The 18362-nt window shown below is 44.0% G+C and overlaps 1 protein-coding gene across 1 annotated transcript in view; it reads right to left on the bottom strand.

Moving 5' to 3' along the window:
- Window positions 1–18356, bottom strand: part of LOC119363643 (probable polyribonucleotide nucleotidyltransferase 1, chloroplastic) — a 23169-nt gene extending 4813 nt beyond the window's left edge. Inside the window, exons 1-13 of the mRNA XM_037629013.1 lie at window positions 18077–18356; window positions 17704–17772; window positions 16927–17033; window positions 16784–16826; window positions 16621–16704; window positions 12050–12114; window positions 11797–11953; window positions 10590–10646; window positions 9885–9998; window positions 8877–9137; window positions 8615–8689; window positions 6490–6603; window positions 5803–5895 (exon numbers count right to left, since the gene is read on the bottom strand). Of these exons, the coding sequence (XP_037484910.1) occupies window positions 5803–5895; window positions 6490–6603; window positions 8615–8689; window positions 8877–9137; window positions 9885–9998; window positions 10590–10646; window positions 11797–11953; window positions 12050–12114; window positions 16621–16704; window positions 16784–16826; window positions 16927–17033; window positions 17704–17772; window positions 18077–18346 (1509 nt within the window). The 5' untranslated portion in view covers window positions 18347–18356. The remainder of the gene's footprint in view (window positions 1–5802; window positions 5896–6489; window positions 6604–8614; window positions 8690–8876; window positions 9138–9884; window positions 9999–10589; window positions 10647–11796; window positions 11954–12049; window positions 12115–16620; window positions 16705–16783; window positions 16827–16926; window positions 17034–17703; window positions 17773–18076) is intronic.
- Between the last annotated feature and the right edge of the window lie 6 nt (window positions 18357–18362).

The following is an 18362-nucleotide window of genomic DNA, read 5'->3' as shown; positions in this document are numbered from 1 at the left end:
AGCACCGTTCTTGCCGGTGCCGACCTCCACGGACACCTCGATGGCACCAAGGCGGCACCGGCCAAAACACTCGTTGTCGGCACCGGCGACGCTGCTACCACCGTCGCTAACCCGAAGTACCACCAATGGTGGGTTCAAGATCAGCGCGCCAAGGGGCTTCTTCTCACCTCCATGGATGAGGATATTGCATGCCAACTCATTGGCTGCGAGTCGGCGCATGCGGTGTGGACAGCCGTCGCCGCCATGTTCGGTGCCCAGAGCCGCGCCAATGTCCGCCACATCCGGCGGCAACTTCAGTCGCTGAGGAAGGACGATCTGTCTGCCGGGGAATACATGCACAAGATGAAAGCCCTGGCCGACATTATGGCCGCCGCCGGCTCTCCGATCCGCGATGATGAGCTTATCGATCACATCCTCACCGGCCTCGGATCCGCCTACAACTCCATCGCCGCCTCCTTGGGCGTGAGTAATGCACCGATGCCCTACTCCAGTTTTTACTCATTGGTTCTGTCCTTCGAGGCGCTGCAGGCACAGCAGAGTGCGGTGGAGGGGTGGTCTCCCTCCACGAACGCCGTGACCCGTTCGGGTTCGTACGGTGCGGGCAGACGCGCGCCCTACTCCGATCCCTATCCCTCCCACGGGGGAGGGCGCCCGGCTGATGGACATGGCCAGCCAGGGCAGAGCCGCCAGGGCGGTAATGGCGGCAACACCGGCGGCCGTGACCGCAACGCTGGTTATGCCGGCAATGGCCGGCAAGGTGGAGGGGGCAACGCCGGCACAACGGCGGAGGAGGTGGGCGTCACAACCGCTGGCGTCCCCGGTGCCAAATTTGCAAGAACGGGGGCCATGAAGCCGACGACTGCCGCAAGCGCTATGATCAGGATCACAACTCCCGCTCCACCAACTCGGCCTCCACCAACACCGTCGACTTTCCTTGGGTGCTGGATACTGGGGCTACGGATCACTTGACTAATGATCTTGAGCGCCTCCAGGTTCATGAGCGCTATGACGGCAAAGATCAGGTTCAGGTGGCCAATGGTGCAGGTTTGTCTATTTCACACATTGGTCATTCGCGTTTACCGGGTTCATCTCTTAAACTGCGTAACATCCTTCATGTTCCACACAGCAGTCAACATCTTCTCTGTTTACCGTCTTCTTTGTGATAATGACGTGTTTGTTGAATTTCACCGTCGTTTTTTCCTTGTTAAGGACAAAGCAACCAGGCGCGTAATCCTTCACGGTAGAAGCTACGGGGGGGTCTATCCGGTTCCCTTCGCTCGTGCGTCATCTTCATCGTCTCGCCGTGCCTCCTCCGGTGTTCGAGTTTCGTCGTCGCAATGGCATCAACGTCTTGGTCATCCTACAAATAATGTGGTCACTTCCATTGTCCGGAGTCATGAACTTCCGTGTTCTAGTTCAAATAATCCATCGTTGGTTTGTGATGCCTGTCAACGTGCTAAGAGTCATCAACTACCTTATTCTACTTCGTTTCATATCACTACTGTACCTCTTGAATTAATACATTCAGATGTTTGGGGTCCCGCTCGTGCTTCATCGGGAGGGTACAAGTATTATGTTAGTTTTATTGATGACTACACGGGCTTCACCTGGATTTATTTGCTTAAACACAAGTCTGATGTTGAGCAAGTTTTCTACAACTTTCAGGCTCATGTCGAACGCCTTCTGGATTATAAAATCAAGGCCGTTCAGTCCGACTGGGGTGGTGAATACCACAAACTCCATCGCTACTTTCAACACACGGGCATCTCTCACCGAGTGTCATGTCCACATACCTCTCAGCAGAACAGTATTGTCGAGCGCAAACACCGACATTTGGTCGAGACCGGTCTTGCCTTGCTTGCGCACTCCTCTCTTCCACTTTGGTTTTGGGATGAGGCTTTTCTCACGGCATGTTACCTCATCAACCGTATGCCCACTCCGATTCTCAACAAGGACACACCTCTGTTCCGTCTGTTTCATGTTCGGCCTAACTACTACTCCCTTCGGATTTTTGGGTGTGCTTGCTGGCCTAGTCTCCGCAAGTACAATGCTCACAAACTTGAGTTTCGGTCCAAGATGTGTGTTTTCCTTGGCTATAGTCCTTTGCATAAGGGCTAAGTGTCTTGACCGTACCTCCGGTCGGATATACATCTCTCATGATGTTTTCGACGAGATTGTGTTCCCTTACTCTCAACCCGGCATTTCGGTTGATCCTTCTTCTCTTGAACATGCACTCACTTTTCCCTCCGATGAACCGGTTCCGGATGTCCATGTGCGTAAATATGACATGTCCTATTTGTCACCTAACTTGTCTTCTGCAGGTGATATTGCTTTGAGTTTCCCCCAGGTACATGTTGCTGCTCCGACGCCTCCTGATGCGCCCGGTGTGCATGTCCCGCCGCCTGAGGCAGGCACGGCTGCCTCGCCCGATGGCGCGACCACGGACGCGGCTGGGTCACCACCCTCGTTCGGCGCGGCTGGGGCGCCACCCTCGCCCGGTCCGTCACCCGGGCCGCCACCCTTGCCTGGGCCAGTCCAGCACACCATCGTCTCTCGGCCCGTGTCCCTCAGCCGACCCCTCGTCGCCGTCGTCTTCTCCTACCGGCGATGCAGCTCCGGCGCATGCTATGGTTACACGCCATCGTGATCACACGCGCAAAGAGAAGTCTTACACTGATGGCACGGTTCGACATGACTCTCGCCGCCGTGCCTTCTTCGCCGCGCCGGTTTCCCATCGTGATGCTCTGGGTGAACCTGCGTGGCATGCCGCCATGTCCGAGGAGTTCACTACTCTACGTCACACTAACACCTGGGTGTCGCCTCGGCCACCTGGTGTTAACATTGTGAGCTGCAAGTGGATTTTCAAAACCAAGCATCGTCCGGATGGGTCTGTTGATAAGCACAAAGCTCGTCTTGTTGCTCGTGGTTTCACTCAACAGCATGGGATTGACTACGGAGATACTTTTAGCCCGGGGGTGAAGCCTGCCACGGTTCGCTTGGTTCTGTCTCTTGCTATGTCTCGTGGTTGGAGCCTCCGACAGATTGATGTGAGCAATGCCTTTTTACATGGGTTCTTGGCCGAAGATGTGTACATGCAGCAGCCACCTGGGTTCGAGGATGCCACTTATCCCTCTCATGTCTGCAAACTTCAGCGGCCTATTTATGGTCTCAAGCAGTCGCCCCGTGCCTGGTATGCTCGTTTGAGTCAGCGCCTTTCGCAGCTCGGTTTTGTTGCCTCCAGATCAGATGCGTCTCTGTTCATCTTCTCCCAGGGTACTATACAGATATACATGCTGGTGTATGTTGATGATATTGTGATTGCTGACTCTACCCCCGCCGTGGTGGATCGTCTTGTGCAGTCGTTGTCTGCTAGCTTTCCCATCAAAGATTTGGGTCGCCTCGAGTACTTTCTTGGTTTGGAAGCGTCCTTTCATTCAGTGGGCATGACCTTGACGCAGAAAAAGTATGCTTTGGATCTTCTTCATCGCGTCAACATGGAGAACTGCAAGGCCACTTCCACTCCGCTTGCTACATCCGAGAGTCTCTCGCGTCATAGTGGTGCACTACTGGGTAGAGATGACTCCTTCCGGTATCTCAGTGTGGTTGGAGCACTTCAGTATTTGACCCTCACTCGTCCTGATATCTCCTTCGCAGTGAACAAAGTGTGTCAGTTCCTGTCTCAGCCAACGGAGGATCATTGGGAAGCAGTCAAGCGTATTCTGAGATATGTCAAAGGTACGCTAGACATGGGACTACAGATTCGTAAGTCCAGATTGACTGGAGTGAGTATATTCACCGATGCAGACTGGGCAGGCTGTGTTGATGATAGGCGCTCCACTGGTGGTTTTGCTATATTTGTTGGACCTAACCTTGTATCTTGGAGCTCGAAGAAGCAACCCACAGTCTCGAGATCAAGTACCAAGGCAGAGTATAAGGCATTGGCCAATGGCGCGGCTGAAGCCATTTGGATAGACTCAGTTCTCACAGAACTTGGGAGTCCCACGGCAGCGCACTCCTATATTGTGGTGTGATAACTTAGGGGCAACTTACCTGACGGCGAATCCAGTGTGTCATGCTCGGACTAAACACATTGAGATTGATTTCCACTTTGAGAGAACGAGTAGCTGCTTGTGAACTGGAAGTCAGGTTTATTTCTACAGATGATCAGTTAGCGGATGTATTTACTAAACCCGCTACTAGACAAATGCTAGACCGTTTTAGAACCAATCTGAATCTTGTATGTAGTTCAGATTGAGGGGGCATGTAAAGTAGGGTCTAGTATATTGTCCCTGTACACGTATTTGTATACGTATGTAATTGTAATTGTGATCATCTATATATTAAGACGGGAGGCTGGATGTCAACCACCCACGCAAAACCCTAAACCTGTGTTCTCAACTCAGTTCATACCATGTTATGTAACAGATGCATACGGCAATCTAGAGCGGCTCAAAACATGGTAGTTTAATATTTATAAACACACAATAATTGGACCAGCCGGTGAAACTTTGAGGCATCTGTTCGTCAGTTCATATCATGTTATGTAACAGATGCATACGGCAATCTAGAGCGCCTCAAAACATGGTAGTTTAATATATTTATTGCCTGCCCCAACAAGCAAATCACTACAAAGCGCCTAGTGGGAACTGTGTTAGATAGGTGGGACGCCCCAAACTCAATTCTTACTACGGCGAGTCTTCCCGAACAATAATAAAATTAACTAGCTTTTAGAGGACAGAATCATGAGCTGAACCAGAAAGAACATGGCAGTGGCAGCGGTCTCGGGTTTTCTCTAGTTGAACAGACCCAGTGTGTTTTTGTTAAAACTATGAGAGTAATATTAATGAAGGGGAGCCTTGGCGCAGGGGTACAGCTGTTGCCTTGTGACCATCAGGTCACGGGTTCAAGTCCGTGACCCTGCGCTAGAAGGATCTACATGCACCGGGCTGCCCTATGAGAGCAATATAATGTTCAAGAAATAACTGCTTAAACTACAAAGTGGTACCAGTATCTTCACAGATTAAATCTTACTTCTAATATATTGTGAATGGGCTCTGTTAAGTGCTAGTAGCTTAAGACAACACTCTTTACTGTACGCAACACATGTCAAAAGCGCTAATATACAACTACATTAATTGTCACTGTTTACCTTCTGAGCGACAATTAATATGGGACAGAGGGAGTAGTTAATACAGTAGGGAATTTTGGAGGCCGAGATTAAAAAAAAACTTTTCAGTTTCAGAAAAATCGGATGAAAAACACCTATACAAGGATGTAATGTATATGCGTGTAAACTTTCACGATGAAATACCTTGAACTGCAAGCTGCACAAAAAAAACCAAGGACTTTGAGAATGAACAGTGTATGTACTGAAAAGCCACAGATTTTTTTTGGTAGCCCTTATTTTAACGTATTTCATCATGAAAATTTACACACATGTACACTATGTATCTGGGTGTATGTGTATTTTTTCAAAAAAAATTGAAACGTATAAGTCTTAATTTTGAAACTTTCAAACTTTGGCCTCCATTTAGCATTTTCATAGTTAATAGATCTACATTTACCAGATCCGGATATATTTCACAAGGAATAGTTGAAAACAATTGCCCTCATAAATGGAACTATCTAAAAGCCCAGCAAAGCATTACAAATCTAATTTCTATTCAGTCGAACTATATGAGAAACAATAGATGAAGATTTTTTAACTCTGGATATGTGACACTGGCCAAGCAAAAATATTCAAAAAAAAAAAAACTCGCCAAGCAAGATGATATGTCATGAACCAACATTCATATCACGTACCTGAAGATAGAAACTCTTTGATTCCTCGGTGTCAACAAGGGTGTCAATTCTTTGTGCCATCTGATAGTCACCTAAAGTGACCACAGCCAGTGCCTGCATGATCAAATAAGAAACGTTAAAAACATACAGTTTTTATTATGATTTTTTGAACAAGTACAGATTTAGAGGTACTGTGTTTAACACTACTTCAACTCAAGCAGAAACTGTCTGTTATAAGAGAAAACAGTGTAGTGACACATGCAGCTACATTTCTTGTTCTTGCGAAATTGTGATTAGTATGCTGAGTAAATGTCTACACTCATACGTCACAAAATTGCAATAAATTGCTACACAAATTGGAATTGCTCCGCAAAAAACTACTAGATCTACACAAAGTGGCAACAAGTATTTACTGCAATAAGAAATCAATTTGTGGTTCATAAAAATATACCACATTATGTGAATAAAATACAAATGCAAGATTCCTAAAGCAGCAGCAGGAATCAAATAGGATTAGTGACACAATCATGAAAACGAAACCAATAAGTGGGACGGGAGTTCCACCATTGTATTATAAGAAGAGAGTTGCCCGGTTAATTTGAGGATTAGTGAGACAATAAGCATCATATGCAAGAAAACGATACCAAAAGGTTATGTTGTGAGGAATATCAGTTGCATTAGACTCTCAAATTAAGTGTATTACCTTACCTGTGTTTCTCCCCTTGTGAACAGTGCACTACCATGTGCCCGTGGGAGTATTCCACATTGAGAATTAATGGGGCGAAGCTCACAGGCACTCCGTCCATCGCTTCGCTTTTCGCCCTGGAGTTTGAGCACATTCAGAAAAGGCATGAATAATAATAGTAGCATATACCACAGAAAGATTTAAGTAGAAAGTCTATCGATCCTAAAAAACGTTGGCTAAACGGGGAAGGATCCCTCCTTTAACTGTCTGCTGTTAGATAGAAGTGACACCTCTCCGCAAATTAAGATAGTACCCAAGCGGAGTCCGCATAGCGGACTTGAACACAGGTGGGCGGATTCAGCACCTTGAACTCCAGCCACTTGCTAGCTCTCAGTTCTCAGTCTATCGGTCCTAGTAAAAGTCTTACAAGGTAATGTATTCCAAAAACTAAACCCTGCAACTATTAAATCAAACTATTAATGGATAGAGGCCATGCCCCACAGGCATTGCTGCACTTAGTGCTGTGTGATGCAGCAGCCCTATTCTGTGCATAGACAGTCTCTACTACTGTCATGCAACTAACCCACTTTGCCATAACAGCTGTGCCTCCTACCAGGCACAACTGTATTTTCAACATTTTCTTCTTATGGGAAGTCAACTGGAGGGGATTATAATATGGTCATATTTGTACTTCTGCCTGGACTATCATGCAACATTCATGAAATCATTTTCAAGGCGCATGAAACTATGAATTGTCTTAATGATCTAAATGTCGCACTACAAGAAAGCCAGCCTTTTAAGTAGAACCAGATTCTATCTGATTTTCGAATTCTTACAGAATACTGTGCCCATACTGTATTTCTTAGTTCTGACTACTCCCTCCGGTCCTTTTTTCTTTGCGTCTTAGATTTTTCGGTTTTTCCCCTATTAGTCTGCGTGTTAGCATATTTTACCTCTTCTTCCAATGCTACCCCTGAACTCGCAGCTCCGCATGCACCGCTGCATTAACTACCTGCCATCAATGCCTACGCAATTTCCTCCACCTTCCATGAACGAGCGCGTTTCCAACATTTTGCATGCACCGTAGCCACGACCGGCATTACAGGTTGCTGCTGCTCCAGCGCCATTAATGGAGTCCGATGGCCCAGGTCGAGCAGCACCACTACCGCTTCTGCCCAGGTCGCCGGGGTCCTGCACACTGCCGGTAGGCCGAGCACCACCACTCCCGCATGCTCTGGCCGCCTATTCTGCTTCCGCCCGAAACGCCAGCATGCTACACATGATCGGCGGGCCGAGCACCCTCACTCCCACATGGCTCGCGCCCCCCGTTATGTTTCAGCCCGAGGCGTCGGCGTGCTGCACACGACCAGCGTGCATGGCGAGCTCCACTGATGCCGTCGGCGCCATGGATGTGATCTGCAACGCCCTAGTCTATGAACTATGGATGACGCATGACATAAATGAAGAAGGCAGGAGAGATGTGCAGGACAACGAGAAGAGAATTGCTAACTGAGGAGATGGAGAGCAATGGATTTATAGGGAGCTTCTCAGTTTTTTTTTATTTCAATGGCGCCATTCTAAATTTCGGGCAGTAGAACTGCACCCAATTCAGTTTCGAAGGAGCGGGAGAGGAGCACGTTATTTTCTTCATTTTCGTTTGAATCTTTTGGCGCCGGTTTATGAAACTGATTCGCCGCCATTTACTACGGGAGATCGTGCGCCATGGCGTGCCAGCTCGAGCACATGCAAAGGGAGGGGAGAAACAAGGAACCCAAAGCGCATGCAGAGGAGGAAGGAGCAAAGTAACTGTCAGGCGTATTTATCTTCTCAGATCTCCAGATCTTTGCTAGCCACCCACCACAGGGGCAAAAGAGTCCAAGTTCAACCAAAAGTGAAGCTCCGTGGTATGCATGATTTGAGTTAGGCGAAGAGAAAAAAGTACCGGAGGGAGTGCCCAGACATAACATCACCTTGACTTTGAAGATTATCATGTTTTGTATCTGATTATTCACCATGACTGAATTTCCCAGATTACAATCCGCTATAGAATTGCGAAGTTGCAAACTGGAAGGCAATATGCAAGTGAAAACTTCCTACCCAACAAATGCTGTAATAGATATAACGAAGCATCCTAGCAATAACATTTACCTCTACAATCCGCCTTCGCAGATATTTGGATGAAACTTCCTTGAAGACTAACTTGACATCAACTTCTGAGAATAACTACACAGAAGAAACAGTGTAGATCAGTAAAAGTAACAGATAATCAATTGTGCATGAGATGGATGGTAAGCTAAAAACAGTGCCACAGAAAACAACAAATAGAATTTCAAGTTCACTCCAATAAGATGATATAGGAAAAAGAAAGGCTGTAGGACATATTCAATGAGAACAAAATAATGATCATCACCTGATGGTGGGGTTTTCTCGACACTGGCTTGATGTGAACATCACCTTCATCCACTTCACCATCCTCTATAACTTCGTCCTCATCTTCCTCCTCGACAATATCAGCTAAATTTTCAATGGGTCCAGATAACTCATCTTTGGACACATAACCCTGCTCTGAAAGTATCATTATTACTTTCTCCTCCAGTGCTGAAAGAGCTTTTCTACGGGGAATTTTTTCTTTTATTTGCAATGCCTTCACCAACTCATGTCCAGAAATATCCTGAAAACAATTAGCAGTTGAAATCAGCAATGAGTGCATAGAAGACGTAAAGTATGATACACTTAGCTTAATTTTTTTATGAAAGAAAAGCAGATTAAACGACAATGGCAAAATACCGCCGTGGGAGGAGAAAGCATGTTGTATTTCAATCATTTTTTTCTAACTGGGATTTAACACTGTTGGTGTTCACATATTACTAGAACAAACATTTCTATCCAGCACAGCTAATTTAGCACTGGCACCCTTGGGAGGCTAAAACACTTGAACGCATATGTAGATACAATTCAACACGGAATAGAAGACCAGGGTAGATGCGCATGGCCTGAAATAAGTTTTTTTGTGGGATAGCCTGAAATAAACTAAACAATTTAAGAGGACATATGTAAGATCTGAACACCATGAAAAACCTCTCAGCCTACCTGAAAATTTTACAGCCTGTAGGAAGAATCTGAGACAACAGCAATACAGACAGTTTAATATCAAGGCAGCGATTGTGCCACTAAGTGAAAATGATAAAACATGTCGGGAGAGAGGATAGAAAAGGATTAGTATCTGAGATTTTTAGCCACAGGCCCACAGCAAGTCAGCAACTGCTCACGTCACCAGAAAAACTATTAAAAAAAGTAACACGGTTGCTGTTTTCATCTACTATAAGCCTATTATTAAGAACTTGAAAAGGTTGCATATACCTACCAAAAGTCAAAAGACTGTACATTTGATTAATAAAGGGCTACAGTATGTTCATACTTCAACATGCCTGTAGAGTTCAGCGGGTGGTAAATTGATAGCCTCGACCATTTTCTTCTTCCCACAAGTCTGGACAAGAACATCGATTGCCTTGCAGATTTCTCGAATCGCCACCTGATTTTTACTTAGGTTAGAATCACAAAGGAAGGAAAATAAAAATAAAATGACCAGAAGGAGGCCTGAGAAGACAATAAAGGCAAAAGTTTAATATAATTTTGGAGGGAACTAGTATTTATTTTAAGATATGGGCGAAAAGAGATGGCGGTGATCATATCAGCTGAGCGGTGTGCCTAGAGCAAAAAAATGTAATATAAAATAATTAGCGGAGAGCAGATCTTCTAAGAAAATGTTTCCAGTTGAATAAACTCCTGGTTCTCTCTGTAGAGGAAGTCTTCGCTAATTTGGGTTCACTGTCCTTGACCTTATACAGGTAAAATAACAGCACCTTGCCCTTAAAAGGTAACTAGAAATTAGAGGGACCGCAGACCCCTAATCTGAAAAGCTAACATCAAGAATTTGTACAGAAAAAAGGAATCAAATATTTGAGCAATGACTTGCTCATTTCTTGTAGTTGCTGATTACCTACGCTATTAACTGCTAAGTGTGCATCTTGCAATAAGATGCACACATATTTTGTCAAACTACACTGTGGATAGCAAAAAAACAATATCAAAAGAATAGCATAACGAGACGTCATGAGCTAACCTGTCCTGTTTCAACAGCTTGAAGTAGCTTTTCCTCTGTGAGAAAGTCACAGAATCCCTACTAAGAACTAGTCAGAACTCAGAAATCAAGACATGATATCAACAGTAAATAATAACTAGGATGGTGAAATGATCAAGATAACTGAACTATCACAGAAGACAGCATGGTTCACCTAAATTGATATATCTTTAGAATCAAGAGCAGAGAAGCATAATAAAAAACAGTACTCCCTCCGATCCAGATTAATTTGGATCGGATGGAGTATAAGGGTATGGTATGCTACCCATGTAAATCTGGAGTCTTCATTTACTGTTAAGTTAAAAAAATCATGTAAATCTACTAATGAGCATGCTTGGTTAAGTTAACCTGGAGTCTTCATTTAAACAGATTAAATCTGGACACTTATCTGCAATTTTGTACAGTTTGAATTAAACTGGAATTTGCACTATATAAAGGTCCCTAGCCCCTAGCAAAGATCATTGTGAGCGGAACCACGGAAAAGGATCGAGGAATAGGGGTTAGACCGTGTGCGCATTTTTTCATTGCAGTAATAAAGCTTCCATTATGCCACATTTGGTCTGGTTAACCACATTTAGCACGCATGTGGTTTCCTGCCCAAATTCCAGAGAGGTTCACTCTCCTTGGCCTGCTTATTCATTTTCTTGCCAGATTTGAAATTTGGCCAATTCATGGGCCGCCGATTCAGCAAGCAAATGCTGGGTAAGGGGAAAAATTAGCGCAAACCAAACAAGGCTTAACATAACTGCTAGCGGGCTGTTGTCACAAAAATAGCAGCGTGGCATCATACTAGTAAAGCTTAGATCTCGTAATGTACATGCTTATAAACCAGTGATAAAAACTACTCCCTCCGTTCCTAAATATTTGTCTTTCTAGAGATTTCAACAAATGACTACATACACAACAAAATGAGTGAATTTACACTCTAAACTATGTCTAATACATCCGTATGTGGCAGTTCATATAAAATCTCTAGAAGACAAATATTTAGGAACGGAGGGAGTATGTCAACTTCTCATCTCGGGAGAATTAATGCCCAACTAACTATCAAGAAAATTAGAAGACTTAAGAGACTGGTAGGCAAACACCCGACAAATATGTGAATATTCTTTTCTTTAAGATTCTTTTCTTTAAGCAAAATGGGCTGGGGAAAGTATATGTGCAACTGTAACAAAACTTGAGCATAAACCTCTATCATCAATATAGCACTATCGGTCCCAGCCATCATCAAATCCAATTCCGAGTCCTCCATTTGTTCAGTGGTTGGGTTAACAACAAAATGATCGTTAATCATACCGATTCTTACGCCAGCAATTGTTTGTTTATTTGGAACTTCAGAGAGTGCCCTGCAGAGATAGCTTGGTGATAAATAAGAGCAGCTGAAATACTTGGGTAAAAATCCACAGAATACTTGACTAATCCAATGTTTTCATTAAACCTACATGGCGATACCAGCAGCTGTCACAGCCACGCAATCTGGGGAATGAATACCGTCATAACTGAAAACCTGCAATAAGAAGAATTTATTTGTTGATCATATGAATAATAAAGCTCGCAAATGAAAACAAGTTGTTCATACAGGTATGTCGGTTAATACAAGTTTTTATGAGGGCCGCCAAGCTTCACGACATCGAAGCTCATACAGGTATGTCGGTTAATACAAGTTGTTCCATTCTGCACTTTTCTGAACATGAAATTATTGATAAAGCCAGCAACTTAGGGATCTCTCTTGGTAGTAATGGCAAAGAAACCGCCAAATCCATTAATGATCTGTTAGATTTAGAAACAGATAGAGCTCTGGATTTAATCCGAAATATAGCGGCGGTAAAACCCATGAATGACATTGATATTAATGATCTAGGAGTAACAGCGCTTCAGAGTCTCTGTGAGGATTTAGTCCCCACGGAGGGCTTAGAAGGTGAGGATGAGGATGTGATTGCCGAGGGGTATATGGCCCCTTTGCAACCAAATGCCATTGTTCTTACTGACACCAACCCTCTTCTCACAGAGGAGATGAAGGATAAACCAAAAAGAACCTAGAAGAGGAAGGTTTATCCCACATCGGCGGTGCGTAGGAGCGCGAGAGTTAAACAAAAGAAAAAATTCCATGATGAAATATGAAAGGAATATTCTGGTAGCAGAGGTCTAGTGGACTTGGCTAAAAGAAGATTCCTTAGTGATACAAGCAAAAATTGGATTTCATGGCTTTATTAGAGACGTGTAGGGGCGATCTGGAGAGATCCTACTTGGGGTGAAGTGCGAAAATTTAGAAGTGCTAAATGTGGTTCACAGTGAACTTGCTGTCAAATTTCGAGTGAGATCGAAAAATTATGGCTTCAGGTGGGCTTTGGTGGCCGTATATGGTGCGGCGCAGCCAGAACTTAAGCCTGACTTCCTTGCAGATTTTGTGAGAGTTTGTGGGGGATGAAAGGCTGCCCATTATGGTTGGAGGAGATTTCAACATCATTAGAAGAAAAGAGGAGAAAAATAATGACAATTTCGATGGAAGGTGGTCATTCATGTTCAATATGATCATTGAGAGTCTCGACTTGAGGGAGATTGAACTCTCTGGTAGACAATTCACGTGGGCTAATTCCTTACCACTTCCTACCTATGAGAAATTGGATAGGGTCCTTACTAGTGTTGAGTGGGAACAGAAATTTCCATTGGTAACGGTTCGAGCTCTACAGAGGGCCATTTCGGACCATGCCCCATTACTGGTTGATTCCAGGGAATCGACCCATGTGGGCAACAGAAATACGTTCTCTTTCGGAGTAGGATGGTTCGAGAGGGAGGGCTTCCTAAATCTTATTGCCACAGAATGGGCCAGGGAGTCTGGTGGGACTTCTCATGTGGAAATATGGCAGAACAAAATTAGACATTTGCGCCAATTCTTGAGGGGATGGGCCAAAAACCAAAGTGGTATTTACAAAGTTGAAAAGGAGAGGCTAACACAAATTATTAATGAACTTGATGTGAAAGCGGAATCCACCCTTATTAATATGTCGGAGCGAGATATTAAGAATGAGGCCGAGAAGAAGTTACAAACCCTTATGAGAGAGGAGGAAATGAAATGGGCGCTTAGAGCAAAGGTGTCTAAGATCGTCCAAGGAGATGATAATACACAGTTTTTTCATATGATAGCTAATGGGAAACATAGAAAGAAGAGGATATTACAGCTCAAACAAGATGAGGGTACAATTGTAGGACACGAGAACCTAAAATTGTACATCTCTGAATATTATAAGAAGCTTTTTGGAGCACCAGAAGAAAGTTTTGTAGCTCTAGATGAGAATTCGATCGGAGACATACCTCAACTTAACTTAGAAGAGAATGAGTTGTTGTCTGCTCCGTTCACTGAGAAAGAGGTCTTTGATGCAATAACGCAAATGAAGCATAATAAAGTCCCTGGGCCGGATGGGTTCCCGGCGGAATTTTATCATAAATGTTGGCATATCATAAAGGGAGATCTTATGCCTATGTTCCATGATTTGTTCGATGGCCACTTAAACCTCTTTCACCTCAATTTTGGAACAATAAAGTCGTTGCCAAAGAGGGTTGAGGCTATTCGCATTGAGCAATTCAGACCGATCTGTCTTCTCAATGTAAGCTTTAAGACTTTTACAAAGGTTGGCACGAACAGGTTGACACAAATAGCCCATTCGGTTGTGCAACCAACACAAATTGCTTTCATGCCAGGACGACACATCCTTGAAGGGGTTGTGGTCTTACATGAAACGCTGCATGAAATCCATACGAAGAAATTAGATGGTGTTATCTTCAAATTGGATTTTGAAAAAGCGTATGATAAGGTCAAATGGCCCTTTTTGCAGCAAGCCTTACGTATGAAGGGCTTCAATGAGTCTTGGAGATCTCAGGTGGATTCATTCATACAGAAAGGTAGTGTCGGAATAAAAGTCAACGACGATTAAGGACATTTTTCCTAGACACGTAAGGGGTTACGACAGGGAGATTCCATGTCTTCGGTGCTGTTTGACATTGTAGCAGATATGTTGGCAGTACTAATTGGCCCGGCCAAAGAGAGTGGCCAAGTAGGAGGACTCATCCCCACCTTGTAGAGGGGAGGGTCTCCGTCCTACAATACGCGGATGACACTATTATATTCACGGAACATGATCTTGCAAAAGCTAGGAATATGAAGCTTGTATTGTGTCTTTTTGAGCAACTGTCTGGGCTTAAAATCAACTTCAATAAAAGTGAATTGTTCTGTTTTGGGAGAGCCAAAGAGGAACAAGATGACTATAGAAATTTGTTCGGTTGTGAAATGGGATCCTTACCTTTTAGTTATCTAGGGATCCCAATTCATCATAGACGTTTAACGAACAAGGAATGGAAATGTATAGAAGATCAATTTGAAAAGAAACTGAGTTGCTGGAAGGGCAAGCTCATGTCATACGGAGGTCGGTTGGTTTTGATAAATTCGGTTTTGACGAGCCTGCCAATGTTCCTTCTATCTTTCTTTGAAGTACCGGTAGGGGTACAGAAAAGACTTGACTTTTATAGATCCCGATTCTTTTGGCAAAGTGATGAGGCAAGAAGAAGTATAGATTGGCTAGATGGGATATTATTTGCAGGCCAAAAGACCAGGGCAGGTTAGGGATCAAAAATTTAGAGGTCAAAAATAGATGTCTGCTTAGCAAGTGGCTATACAGAATATCTACTGAGACCGACGGTATGTGGATACAAATCTTGCGGAATAAATACTTACACTCTAAGACTTTGGCCCAAGTCACTGCTAGGCCAACGGACTCACCATTCTGGAAGGGATTAATGAGGACGAAAGCAACTTTCTTCCAACGAGTGAAATTCCTAGTTGGTAATGGTAATACTACTCGATTTTGGGAGGATACATGGCTAGGGGAGACGCCTTTGGCTTTGCAATATCCATCCTCATATAGTATTGTGCAACGTAAGGAGGATTATGCTGCCATAGTATTAAATTCGACACCGCTTAATATCCAATTTAGGAGATCCCTAGTAGGGGAACGTTGGAATGCTTGGTTGCACCTGGTTCGTAGGTTGATGGAGGTTCACCTATCTGATCAGGCGGATACAATTCGCTGGAAGTTAACCACGAATGGAATCTTCTCAATGAAATCCATGTATTCGGACCTAATTGACTCCGGGCCATTGTCGAGGTCGTTGCATATTTGGAAGATTAAAGTTCCGCTTCATATTAAAATATTTATGTGGTTTGTCCATAAAGAGGTTATTCTAACCAAGATAACTTGGCAAAAAGGAATTGGGTTGGTAACTCTAGGTGTTGTCTTTGTGATCAAAATGAAACGATTAAACACCTCTTTCTCGAATGTCCTCTTGCACAATTATTATGGCGATCAATTCATATAGCCTTTAACTTTCAACCTCCAAGGAGCATAAACAAGTTATTTGGGACGTGGCTTAATGGAGTAGATGTACACTTAGCTAAACATATTCGGATAGGAGTATGTGCATTATTTTGGGCTATATGGAACACTAGAAATGATAAGATTTTTAATGGGACACAATTCACCAATTTTTTGCAGGTTATCTACAGAGCTACAGCTTGGATCCATATGTGGTCCTTACTCACTCATGCAGACTTCAGGGAGCCTTTGGTTATTGGGTGCAACCATGGGGAGATGGTAGCACGGGCTATCTTCAACCGATTTGGGTGGCGAGCTAATAATAGGCTAGGTGTGTAGGCATCGTAGCTTATTATATCGCCGGATGTGGCACTTTTTCAGTCTTATATCGCCGGGTGTGGTGCTTTCCAGATTTATTTACTTTCTACTACTGCTCAGTTTATGAGCATCTTTGGACCTTATGACCTTGTTACGTTTTTATTTAATAATATGGCTGCATGCATCGATTGATGCAGAGGCCGGGTATTCCTCCTTTTCTAAAAAAAAAATTGAAAAACAAGTAATAGGTGAAATTGATGACACATTGTGCTCAAGCTCAAAAATGATGGTATAATTTATGTATGTACACAAAAAAATCGTTGGATTACCCAGGATAGAATCTGAGTTTCATAGTAGAACCCCTTGGGCATAGTAGGGCGTAGAGGCCTGTCTATTAATCTGCATACTAAAACCTGCAATTAAAGCAAGAAAGAAACTATAATGAACCGACAAATAAAACAAAGCAATATAGCAAAAGTTCTTATAGTGAACCTCGTGGTCTTTTGCCCTTCCTTCTCGTTTAAAAAAACCACCACTGCATTGGATAAAAAATAAGAGTAGAGTGAATGAAAATACACAAAGCACAGGTGATAGTTGATGACACAAACGGCAAGAACTACTTTGGGTTTCTGTACCTAGTTCTTCCAGCAGCTGAAAGGCGCTCCTGATAGTGAACCGACATTGGGAAAAAATCAGAAGGATCGCTTGGAGTATCAGCCATACAAACAGAACAGTAGACAATCTGCAGTGCAATTAGAGATTTTAGTTAGGTATGCAAAAGTTTTGACGCTACTGGAAAATAGCGATGATCATCAGATCTCTGTCTTAGTTAAAAAAGAGTACGTTTAAATGGTGGTATGCGTAGGAAATTTTGGTGTCCCCTGGAACTGACATGACGAAATTATGAGAACGAGACGGTGACATAAGGAACAAGGCAGGTTTATCTTGTTGCAATGCACGCTCAAGCACAGAATTAGGAACAGCAACAAATTCATGGGAGCCTAAAGTGTGGAAAATGTTCAAGGGTGTTCAGATTCCTGCTCTGCCCATGGCATGAATTGAGTACATTACGGAACATGAAAACTACTAGTCTACAACCGATAATTGATCTTTGAGACAGGTAGCTACACAAGGCATAGTACAAATATAAATCTAGCCAATTACACACAAAATTGCTGTATAGTCATAATAGGGCAACCGAATCGTCAAACGCTCCCCCTAGAACTCCTGAGAAAATTAGAACCCATTCTACCACCACAACATCAAATCATTGGTACACAGTCAATGGATTGAGTAGTCTAAATCATGCATTTCAAAATTTCGGTGTTTAGACCAGCTGTATTATTTCATATGTGACTCGTGTGTGCGAGGAAGAACGTGAGGTATTTAGATGCTAAATTTCAACCACTTACTGTTTCGCCATCCGTGACCATTACAGAAGCACTGGCTTGCCTCCCAATGTGTCCTGTTTCCACTAATATCTGAGAGACCAAAAGAACCAATCCAGTTAAAAAGACATTCTCACGCTGTGTCAAACAACTGAGGCAAAAACATGTATACAAACTGTAAAAACTCCCAGACGAATAATAGTGAGCACATAACGAAATAGTACCATTACCATAGGTATTAGCTTTGAACATTTAAGGACAACTTAGGAACTGCAAACAACCGCGTGAAAATGTCGCGCGACAGAGTTCAAAATCCCAATACTGCAATGCGCAGACACTAACAGAGCATTGCGCGCGCAAACGGGAAGTACAGAAAGGGTATAGGTTAGCGGCTCACGTGGCGGTCGCCGACGGGAATTTTCACGGAGAACTTGGTCGGGCCGGAGCTGCTCGCCTCGTCTCCTCCGGCAGCCACAACTTTAGCCCTCGTACCCCTCCGTCGCATTCGGCACGAGGAGCCATGCGTGAGTGCCGCGACGCGCGGCGGCGCCACGCGGGAGAGGGGAAGCCACGCGTGGAGCGGCGGCGCGGCGTGCGGGAGAGCGAAGGCGAGATGCGGCGGCGCCGGGAGGAGGAGATGGTGGAGCTTGGTGGGACTCGCGAGCATCTCCAGGCCGTAGGAG

The sequence above is a fragment of the Triticum dicoccoides genome, chromosome 2B (genome assembly GCF_002162155.2).
Source record: "Triticum dicoccoides isolate Atlit2015 ecotype Zavitan chromosome 2B, WEW_v2.0, whole genome shotgun sequence".
NCBI classification, from domain to species: domain Eukaryota; kingdom Viridiplantae; phylum Streptophyta; class Magnoliopsida; order Poales; family Poaceae; genus Triticum; species Triticum dicoccoides.
Note: the sequence above shows the minus strand (reverse complement) of the source record. Positions and strands in the feature narration are given on the sequence as shown.